The sequence below is a fragment of the Acanthaster planci genome, linkage group LG09, assembly GCF_054643075.1.
Source record: "Acanthaster planci isolate LZ-2023a linkage group LG09, COTS_SCS, whole genome shotgun sequence".
Lineage (NCBI taxonomy): Eukaryota > Metazoa > Echinodermata > Asteroidea > Valvatida > Acanthasteridae > Acanthaster > Acanthaster planci.
The window spans coordinates 19,803,518-19,814,696 of record NC_141785.1 but is presented as its reverse complement, the minus strand read 5'-3'; the positions used below and the strand labels follow the sequence as shown (position 1 = coordinate 19,814,696).

At 41.7% G+C, this 11,179-nt stretch overlaps 1 protein-coding gene across 5 annotated transcripts in view; it reads right to left on the bottom strand.

Moving 5' to 3' along the window:
* The window catches only part of LOC110976599 (rabphilin-3A-like), a 48,876-nt gene that overhangs the window by 4,691 nt on the left and 33,006 nt on the right, over positions 1 to 11,179 (bottom strand). For 3 of the 5 annotated variants that reach the window (XR_015426295.1, XM_022230020.2, XM_022230023.2), the window contains 7 exons: positions 10,100 to 10,315; positions 7,710 to 7,864; positions 7,008 to 7,117; positions 3,728 to 3,854; positions 2,807 to 2,961; positions 1,656 to 1,737; positions 981 to 1,077 (listed from right to left, as the gene is read on the bottom strand). Coding sequence is in view for 4 of the 5 variants with exons in the window: in XM_022230020.2 (XP_022085712.1) it covers positions 981 to 1,077; positions 1,656 to 1,737; positions 2,807 to 2,961; positions 3,728 to 3,854; positions 7,008 to 7,117; positions 7,710 to 7,864; positions 10,100 to 10,315 (942 nt within the window). In the remaining variant the exon portion in view is untranslated. The remainder of the gene's footprint in view (positions 1 to 980; positions 1,078 to 1,655; positions 1,738 to 2,806; positions 2,962 to 3,727; positions 3,855 to 7,007; positions 7,118 to 7,709; positions 7,865 to 10,099; positions 10,316 to 11,179) is intronic. The other 2 variants (XM_087140638.1, XM_022230026.2) reach the window with 1 other exon arrangement.

Here is an 11,179-nt window from a genome sequence, read left to right as displayed (position 1 = left end):
ATTATATATGTTAAAATCTTTTTCCCTGAAAACAAACATCAGGAATAAGTTTCCAGCATGCAGCCAGCCAATTGAATTTGTCGACCATTACCCACAATGCAATATAAAAATTGCCTTTCTGTGGCAACCTCTTGGTGGCGCACTGTATTCCAAACAGCCTGTATTGTGCCTTATACCAACAATGCAAATGCAGCATCAGCACTTCAGTGCACAAAACGTTTGACAGAGGAACGGACCGAAGACTGCCTCAATTTCAGAATCTGAATCTGAGACAGGTCAGGTCATTTTGACAGTTTCTTATTAAACTTGGCACACTGTGACACACAGTGAACTTCCGACATGAGATCAACTCTGTTAAATATCCAAACACATGTGCTGTATTGTGCATCTATGCTAATTTATGAGATCCACCAATCAGAATACAGGAAAAAAACTGCTACTAAGCAAACAACCAATAACATCTTGGAAACGAGCCAGTTTGGTATTTCAAAAACCAAGGTCATTTGAGAACAAAGGCAATGAGCATTAATATGTTCAGCATGTGTGAGTTGGCAGATGACCAAGCTGATTAGGTCAAAGTGCACAGGTACCGCTGGTCCTGAATGACCTCACACAGCCTTCATTTTGGGCATGCGCAGTTGGAATCCGCTCCAAGTGGAACAAAAAAGGGCATATTTTTTAGTACTCACCGCATAGGCTCACATTTATAGTGGGATCAATGGTGCGTTTGGAGTGGAGCACGCTGAGTATGTGTAACAAACTTAATCCTTAATATATGGTCTTTGCGTACACGCAGGACGCATGCAAGACCCCACTTGGAAAACTTACAACCATCTGTCGTTCTTTTGCCACTTGCGGGTGCACTTCTCAACTCAAGGCGGATACTGAACTGACTTACTCCACACCCACTGCTTATCTTCATTCATGAGGACAGGTCAACAGTCTAGAAAAGCTTAAAACGGGCAAACATAGCTTCTTACCGATGTAGTCATTATGCTTGCCGATATCTTTGTCCCAAACAGTTATTTCAAGTGTCTTCTTTGCCAAGTCATTGTGGGCGACATCATAAAAGAACTCCTGAAAAATAGGAGAATAAGTGACAGCATTCTGAATCCTGGCCCCGTAGGATCATCCATAATTACCCAGAAAAACTTTAGAAAAAACCCCCAATTTTCAGAGAAATATACGTAAGTGAAGTGCTCTTTTAACCAAGCATCTTGCCCTTGTCTCACACTTGTCAGCCGTATGCTATGTTTTGTTTGTCCCTGGTCTGTATGTTTTTTTTCTGACTGCCTCCTCGTTGTCTGTCTGTCCATAGGTAAGGGTACAAAAGCATTTGCTTAACCTAACACCTAAATGTTGTCATTTTCTTCTGAATGTTATATAACAATGATAATATTAACGATATTTATATTTATCTGTGACAAATGTACATTTGTGTATCTTAATTTGTGTTCACAATGACAACATTGAATATATGTCCTCCTCTTAGTATAGTGGAATGAAGCACTGCTGTCTTAATGTTTATTTTTTTCCAAATTAAGTAACTTTTAAGGCCTCCACAATGAGATTGAGTAAGTAAGTGGCCTCCATCTTCTTGTTTGTTCTTTGTATCGACAGTTATCTTGTCATTGTATTGTAAAGCCTGTACATACCTCGTTGAACTCAGGGTTCAACGTTCTCTTCTTGGTTGCTGTCTTGTGTTTAGTTTTCTTCCCACTGTCTGGCTTAAGGTATCTGTCAGGGTGAGTGAGCAAATCAATTAGTCGATTCAAATTGTTTCAAATTATTTGAGTTAAAATTACGGGAAAGCAGTGATGCAGCACAGCCTTTTCAAGTCTTTTCCAAACTTTACTGAACTACAAGGTAGTATACAGTCCAAATCAAGCCCAAAGTACAAAGGCTGTGTTAGAAAAAAAAAACCACTTTCAGAGGAGGAGAGTGTTTGAACACAAGAACGAAGGAAATGTTCCGAGTAAGACAAAGGATTCAGCCCCCTTCCCAAGTAATCACAACTATATCTCATAAAGTTCAAACTTACAACTTACATTTCTAACAGCAATCTGCCAATGCTAGTTAGTTTGGATTTAAACATGTTGTATTTCAGTGCACATGTAAGACTTTTAATAAGGAGAAAGACCAGACTACGTCACTCACAATAAGCACTCATACTCATCAGAATGTACGTAGAATAACCTTAGGCCCCAATATTTTTACTGTTACTCACACTCATACTCAACCCAGCAACCAGGGGCCAATTTCATAGAGATGCTTAAGCACAAAAGTTGCTTAAGCGCAAAAAAACCTTACTTGCTAAATCAGCTAACCAGCCAAAATTCCATGTGATGTACATGTGTATTGTTTTGGGATCGTATTTAGCTGCTTTTTGGTTAGCACGATAATCAGATGGAGTTTGAGCTGGTCACCTTTGTTTATTAAGCAAATGTTTTTCCCACTTAAGCCAATTTTCTGCTTAAGCAGCTCTATGATGAAATTGGCCCGTTAAAAGTCATTAATAGGGCAATACCGAGCTTGCTTGCAGGTCATTCAAACGCATTCAGTGCCTCCTTGAGTAACAGGAAATCAGATTAACAAAACTGTGAGCCCACTTCAAGTTGAGAACTTGTATGACATTCCCCTGGTTGTGGCACCACTGCAGAAATACCATCTCAACGGAACCATCTCTCCGCCACTCAACTACATGTACAAGGCATTCAAGGTCTTTTTGTCCTCCATTAGTCACACTGCTACAGCCCCCCCTAACAGTTTGAGAAATGCACCCACAGCCAGGGGGGCTGGTACTCACACTTTGACATAGGGGTCGGAATACCCGTTGGCGTCCATTGCGGCAAGGCCGGCGCAGCGCAGGATACCAACCAACAGCTGCTGCCTCTCCTTCAGATATTTGAGGGATACCAGGATCTTTCCCCGCTCCCCCATCAGTTCATCGTCCTTCTCCAGCTGGGGAAGAGAAACAAAAGCCAGATGAAGAATGACGCTTCTTGAACCTTATCTTCCTATTAAATTGTTAGAAAGTCTCGTAAACCAGCAAACTCCAACCCTAAACAGTAAATCAACAGCATCTTTTTCTGTTTTCTGCTAGAGGCAGGCAAAGCTGGCTAAAGCATTAAATACTCCCCTCTCACTATAGGTCCTTGATTCTATTCCAAGCCATAAAAGCGTAGAGTTGTGAACGGGTTCTCCTTTGCACCACAAGGGTTATTTATGGTTTCCTTCCTCCACAACTATCAACACTTTAGGTTGTGCTCTGAAGGACAGACGTATGATCAGTTGGTGGCTGCCGGAGGCACCTTCACATGATTTCCACAATAGAGTTTCCAGTTTAGAGTCTTAATTGTACACCACATTTGAACATAACTGTACAACCTACATTAGCATTTCAACAAATCAATACAATGACTTAAAGTTGGGACATCAGTAAAGATTGGCTAGGCTACTGGCCAAAATTAAACCAGGGCCAAATTTAGCAGTGCTACTTGGCAGAAAATAATGCTGAGAAAATTTGTATACGATGCAGAAATCCACTGAGAACCAGTCACAAAGGCTACTTTACCTATTTGTGTTAAGCACTTATCTTTTGGTATTTAGCTATTTTTTGAGCTAAGAAGCTCTGTGAAATTGGCACCAGAATTTGCACTTCAGCAGATTTATTTTAGAATTCAATAGATTTTGGATGGAGAATTGAACACGTTGATGATTAGCTTACCGGCATCTGTTTCTCTAAGTAGACGCTCATATTCTTGGTTGTGTGGGGCGTCAGCTTGCGAAGTGGAAGGCGGTATTCACCAATGAAGTCATTATGACCAAACTTATCCTCATCTAGCACAGATAGCCTGAAACCAGGAGGGGAAAACTGATTTAGACGGACAAGAAGGTTTGAGGATGTCCAGAACTTCTCCACAAGTTTTCAATGCTTGCCAGGGATGAAATTCTCAGAAAAAGAAAAAAGCTGGAATTTACGAGCGCACAGCCCTTTACGGCATGTGGACCCCAGGAAAATTTTCAATTTTAGATGCTCTGTGGTGCAATCTAGAGCTAAGCCATTCTGGGACATATTTTAAAATAGAAACATTTGTGAAAGTCCATACTCTGGAAAACCTAGCCAAACCTTTTCATTATATGTTAACTTGATATGTGTTATACATGTAAAGACCCACTACATAGTTTTGTTCATCACTTATGGTTTGTCATGTGCTTCAAATACATGTACATGTTGATTATGTACATGTACCTGACAGATGCTAATTTCTTTTCTGTGTATAGAGTTTGCTGTTGTATTTCAATGATTCTGCATGTACTGTTATGGCATTTTTGCCCTAGGAAGCGTAATTAATTTCTACATCGCACCTCCGCAGTACCAGGTTTTGCCAATTTTCTGACTAAATTCGGACAAGAACACTCCTCCTATGTTGGCCTCATGCCACTACCATCGCCAGGAATTTTAATCCCTTTGTCGATGTGCTTCACCTCTCCTTTATTCTTGATGAATGACGTCTTTACGGGCAGACATGATGATGGAAATGTAACTATAAGAAACGTCCGTTCAACAACACACACGACGGTACGGTTTTCTGTAATAACACACAAGGTATTCAGGGTACCAGGTGCGGTGGCTTTGACTGGTGGTCTATACACTCGTGCATGTTGTGAGTAGCATGAAAAAATGCACAGTCATTTGCTTGCATGAGGATACGTGGATACGTCTTGAAAATAAGCCTATCAGAGAGATTGTGACACTGACAGTTACCTGGAAACAAACACATTTCCTACAGAGATGGTTATTGGTCGACGCTGGTTTTTGTCTGCAAAAAGAGCCAACGGAATGCCATGCTTTATCTTATCTCCCAATTCTAGCCTGGTACTGTTTCGGATCTGTATGTATGTTGACATCGTGTGCCCAAACTACACATGAACGTACGGCATGCACAGAACGACACAATGCACTAGTGCCCTTCGTGGTCAATATGGTTATTTGATGTGCTCAGGACAAAATAAAAATGACTGGACACATGGAAAGTAAGCAACGAGAAACCTAATTTCACTTTATTTCACAACAAATTGAGGCTCAATTTCATATCTGATACCTGGAAGTCGAAAATTATCTTGATGGAATGGGTCCGAAAAGTTTAAAATACTGGATTTTCTAAGTCAACTATCGCCGTATCAGACAGTCCAAAAAAGGCAGAACTTATTTGCAAAAGCGGATTTTCCAAAAAGCAGAAATCCTCCAAAAAGCGGAAGAATCTCATCCCTGGCTTGCTTCCTACAATGAATATTTTCAGGGAAAAGTTACCACAATTTCAATATATCCCAAAGAACCTTTATTCTCAGAAAGGACCCAATTCACTACGACTATTTAATGCTCCTGCCTGTCAAATCATAAACTCAAATATGAATTTTCAATATAAGACATGCAAAGCACTCCCTGTCTCATGCGGTGACTGAAGATCCCTTACTTCTTCATCAACAGAGTTTAGTTGAGAATGTCAAAAGACCAGACAGAAGATAAGTCCCAAGACTAGTCACATGACCAGTCAGGAGTAATACAGGGTTCATAATGACACAGGAATGCTTTTGTCGCAGTTCATTCAAATAGCTTGTCTTGTGCATGGTCTTGTGTCTGGTCTCGTGTCTGGTCTTGTGTATGATCTTGTGTCTGGTCTTGTGCATGGCCCTGTGCCTGCTCTTGTGCATGGTCTTGTGTCTGGTTTTGTGTCTGGTCTTGTAACTGGTCTTGTGTCAGGTCTTGTGTCTGGTCTTGTGTCTGGTCTTGTGTCTGGTCTTGTGTCTGGTATTGTGCATGGCCTTGTGTCTGGTCTTGTGCATGGCCTTGTGCCTGCTCTTGTGCCTGGTCTTGTGCATGGCCTTGTGCCTGCTCTTGTGCCTGGTCTTGTGCCTGGTCTTGTGCCTGGTCTTGTGTCTGGTCTTGTGTCTGGTCTTGTGTCTGGTCTTGTGTCTGGTCTTGTGTCTGGTCTTGTGTCTGGTCTTGTGCATGGCCCTGTGCCTGCTCTTGTGTCTGGTCTTGTGTCTGGTCTTGTGTCTGGTCTTGTGTCTGGTCTTGTGCATGGCCTTGTGCCTGCTCTTGTGCCTGCTCTTGTGCATGGCCTTGTGCCTGCTCTTGTGTCTGGTCTTGTGTCTGGTTTCGTGTCTGGTCTTGTGTCTGGTCTTGTGCATGGCCTTGTGCCTGCTCTTGTGCCTGCTCTTGTGTCTGGTCTTGTGTCTGGTCTTGTGTCTGGTCTTGTGTCTGGTCTTGTGCCTGGCCTTGTGCCTGCTCTTGTGCCTGCTCTTGTGTCTGGTCTTGTGTCTGGTCTTGTGTCTGGTCTTGTGCCTGGCCTTGTGCCTGCTCTTGTGCCTGGTCTTGTGTCTGGTCTTGTGTCTGGTCTTGTGTCTGGTCTTGTGTCTGGTCTTGTGTCTGGTTTTGTGTCTGGTTTTGTGCCTGGTCTTTTGTCTGGTCTTGTGTCTGCTCTTGTGCATGGTCTTGTGTCTGGTCTTGTGTCTGGTTTTGTGCATGGCCTTGTGCCTGCTCTTGTGCCTGGTTTTGTGTCTGGTCTTGTGTCTGGTATTGTGCATGGCCCTGTGCCTGGTCTTGTTTCTGGTTTTGTGTCTGGTCTTGTGTCTGGTCTTGTGCATGGCCTTGTGCATGGCCTTGTGCCTGCTCTTGTGCCTGGTCTTGTGTCTGGTCTTGTGTCTGGTCTTGTGTCTGGTCTTGTGCATGGTCTAGTGTCTGGTCTTGTGCCTGGTCATGTGCATGGCCCTGTGCCTGCTCTTGTGCATGGTCTTGTGTCTGGTCGTGTGCATGGCCTTGTGCCTGCTCTTGTGTCTGGTCATGTGCATGGTGCTGCGTCTGGTCTTGTGTCTGGTCTTGTGCCAGGTCGTGTCTGGTCTTGTGCATGGCCTTGTATCTGGTCTTGTGTCTGGTCTTGTGCTGGTCTGAAGGAGTCTGGACTACAATGTTCATCAGAGCTATACTCTCATCCTCTACCTACCTGAGTGTCTTCCTCATCAAGTCGTCATCGGTGATTCCATAATAGGTCAGCGTCTCATTGAATTTGGGATCCAAGGTCTTGTGGACCGTCTTGGTGCGCAATTTCGTGGACTACTCCCCCCAAAAAGAATTAATTCCAGTAAAATGTTGGTACTAACACAATTAAAAAAATAAACTAACTCTTCATCTATACAGTTTTGCGAGTTGAATACAATGTTGGTTTGGTAAGAGACAAGTGATTTTCCCATTCTGATGTACAATTCAAAATTGGAATATAAAATACTTGTACATGTACCTTACTGTTACTTTTTCCATGAGGCAAACAACTTTAATAGTTCAATTCCAAGATTAATTTTGCATGGAATTTAGGCATTTCTTACAAAGATAAATGAATTTAAATGAGTACTTCTGGAATGGAAACTACTGATTGATCTTACCACAACACTGTCGTGGTTCTCTGTCGTGTATCGTGATATAGACAGATATTGACAACCACCAATGTGGCTAAACTCAGTAGAACTGTTCTAAATGGTCAATGAATCCAACTAGTACCAACTTGTATGCATTCAATTAAAGCTCGTCAGACTGCGGTATGGTGGATAATCAAACGTTTCAAAACGTGAGTTAAAATTTGTTCCTTCTCAAAACAACAGCCAATGACATGAGCCATGTGGCTGATGAATATGGTCACGACTGGCATTACCTTAGTGGCTCCTGGCAACAGGTGGAGCTTGACGTAGGGGTCTGACATTCCATTGGAATCCATAGCCTTCAACCCAGAGGCCTTGTGAATAGTGCAATGCAGAGCGTTATTGACTCCGTCATACAGTACTGAAAACTCCAGTGTTCCCAATGAACCTTGGACAAAAACAGCAATTTGATCAATCAAAAAAGTTCTCAAAACCTTTAGGTGCTAGGTGCACAACACATAGGACGTCCGTTTAGTGCATGCAAAACCCTGCAGGACTCAGTTAAATGAACACTTTGCAATATGAACAGAAATGCTGTTACAGACGCATCCTCTCTAGAAGAGAAAAGAAATCCACAAGTGTCATTGACATGAGAACAGTTACTTCTAATTATGATGTTAACACAAGCAATGGCAACAGTGAATATGGGTGATTCACAATAGTGCGCCTCCAAGAGTTTGCAACGCGTTGGCCAATCACGATGCGTGAAATCTGTCGACCCGATGCGCATTTGGAAAGGGTTGACAGATTTCATGTGTCGTGACTGGCCGACAGGTTGCAAACTCTTGGAGGCGCACTATTGTGAAGCGCCCATATTTAAGAAGGAAGAAACACACAAGCTGTCCGTTTGCCATCAACTGCTGGAAAAAAAATGTGAAATTTGAAACTTCAAAAACAGTTGCTCACTCTGCATGCAGCATGCACCAACAAAAGAACAAAAAAATGACGTTTGCACAAAGGTGATTAAGTCCAATAATACAACACCTGCAGTAACAATTTGGGGGGGAATGAGCCTAGAGTTTATTCCGACTTCGAGGCAACATTAAAAGATTTGCACACTGTGTACAAATGCTGTTTGTTAACCTGATAAATAAGGCTTGGCATAACTATTTGGAGAATATGAGGCTCCAATTACAACTTGGTGTCAAATTTGATTTTTGAAATGTATGCAACTTGGGTAGGTCTTTCTCAGACTCCATCATAAACATGAAGAAAAACATGCAACATGAAATGAGAACAAAAAAGTGGCAAAAACTGTAAAAAGAAAGTTATTTGAATATAAGGAAATAATCAAACTACGAAGAATACCAGCGAGATGGTCGTTAGAAGTCTCCCAAACATGACAATACTAACGTGGTATCAACATTTTAAGACTTGTATGAAATCTGTTCAAATTACTGCCTTGGATTTAGGGCAAGTAATGAAAGAGAAAAGTCTCACAACGTTCATGTTTATTTCCACTAAAGGAGGAAGCAACACTAAAACACAATCCTTAAACTGAACTCTGAACAAAACAGATGCAAAAGATTTTAATACAGTAAGTAAATAAAAGGAACACCACAAAATAGCCACTGTTCTAGCAAATCCATACTGCAGATGCCATATCAGGCACAGATGCTGCCACAAAACTCACAAGACCTTACACTAGCAATCAGCCACACAGACTAGAACATGAAACAGATGTGCATGTAAATGCATCACTATAGACGCAAGCAAAACAATTCCATGAATGACGTAACGTCAACAACAGTATCAGCAACACTGATGCATCTTAAAAGATATGAAAAAAAACATGAAACGAAAAACACATTACAGTGGAAAAACATTCAGAAGATTGTCCATATTAAGACTAGGGGTGTGACGGAACTTTTTAGTTTGAATATATAAGCATTCTCTCATGGTAGTGATACAGTAGCAACAAGACCGGACACAAAGGTGAACGATGACAAAGGAATGTTTTTGTTGCAGTTCAATTGAATAGCACACAACTAGAATCCAGGCTGGACATCTTGTGATAGTTTTCTGGGGTCCTCTGATGTCTTTAGGTCTCGACCACAACACAGTGGAACTGACGGATGACGTGTATGTTTGTAATGTTTAACATCCAACTGGAAATTATTGGAACTTAAATATTCTAGATGTTCAGTTTAAAAATTATATATTGTATAAATTATCCTTTATAATCTTTCACGAATAGAAATGTTTGATTGACTGCTTGAAACAAGAAACACTATAAAGTGAAACTTTTAGTGAAAATTACATCACACACCTTCAGCAAAAACAGTATCTGGGTTTGTCCGGAATTATTGTTGGACCATTCCGCGGCATGTTACAACTTGACTTTGTTGCCGTATTCTAACAAAAGTGGGAATCCTGATGTGAAGGATCACTGCAGAACATGTTGTGACATGTCTGCAAGGTGGAAGCCAGATATTGGGGGGGAGGGGACTGGAACAAAATAAAACAGAACTGAAAAGTTTCATAGATTGACGTCTTCGTTCTGGTTGCTTTCAAAAGATTTACAAAGCCACATCAATCAGTAACACATGCACGTGCAATAAACACCACAAACAAGACTCTGATGGTTCCACAAAATGACCGCACAACTGGACACTCTTCGTACTTCCTTCATCCGGGCTGGACCCTAGCGCGTCCGGCAGGCCGTAATCCTGCGAATCGAAGGAGCTGCCCACCGAGGTGGGAGGGGCTGCACTGGTCTGCAAGGCTGAGCTGAACTGGGTGAATGCACGGTCCATGTCCTCTTCCTCATGGTCTGGTTTGAGGGCGATGACAGGGCCACTGCTGCCCCCCGAACGAACGGAGCTGGTGCGACTGAGATCTAAGGGGGTGGAGCAGAGGAGTTCAAAGGGCAACCAAAGAGGAAGAGGAGGGAAGAGTAACAAGAGAAGGGATGGGGAAAAGGAGAATAAAAGGTGAAGGAATAAAACCAAGATGAAGACAAAGATGATGACACGACATGGCCAGCAACAAAGAGAACAGAACCAAGATTAAGTTAATTCCAGAAAAAGAGAACAGGAAAGAGAAGCCAAGGGGGATTGCAAAGCTTGGATAACATTTAGGAGATTTTGATTCCATCACAACAGCCACTCACAGGTTTAAAACAAAACCAATCACTTCAAACCTAAAATCTCCTACCAATCAAGAACTGCCTCTGAAAGAACCACACAACACTGAAAAAGTTCAAGTGAAGAATAACTTACGAAAGTATACAATGTTCATGCATTATTAGTACCCAGTACCCTGAGACGACACATTCTTATTACAGCTGAAGTACAACCCATCGGTCCTTACAAATCTACGCCAGTCCATAACAAGCAAGCCTTTCACAAGTTACCCAATCTTACATCCAGTCACATTAACTGTGACAAAAAGGAGGCCTTCATTAGCCTGCATTCTAATGTCTGTGATGGATGATTAACATGATTAACGATTAATCATTAACATGATGGATGTTAACATGTTCTTCCATCTTTTCCAGTACTACAAAAAATGCTTTCATTACAAATTTCCGTACTAGTTGTGATGAAAATTCTGTATTCACATTGCCCTCCAAGATGCGTACACATAAATGTAACAGTAACTAGCAAACAGGAGAGACAACTTTAACCTAAGACTTCATTAGTAATTTAATTCCTAATACTACTCCTGGAGGCAAGACTTTATCAGTTTGATGTCAAGATAC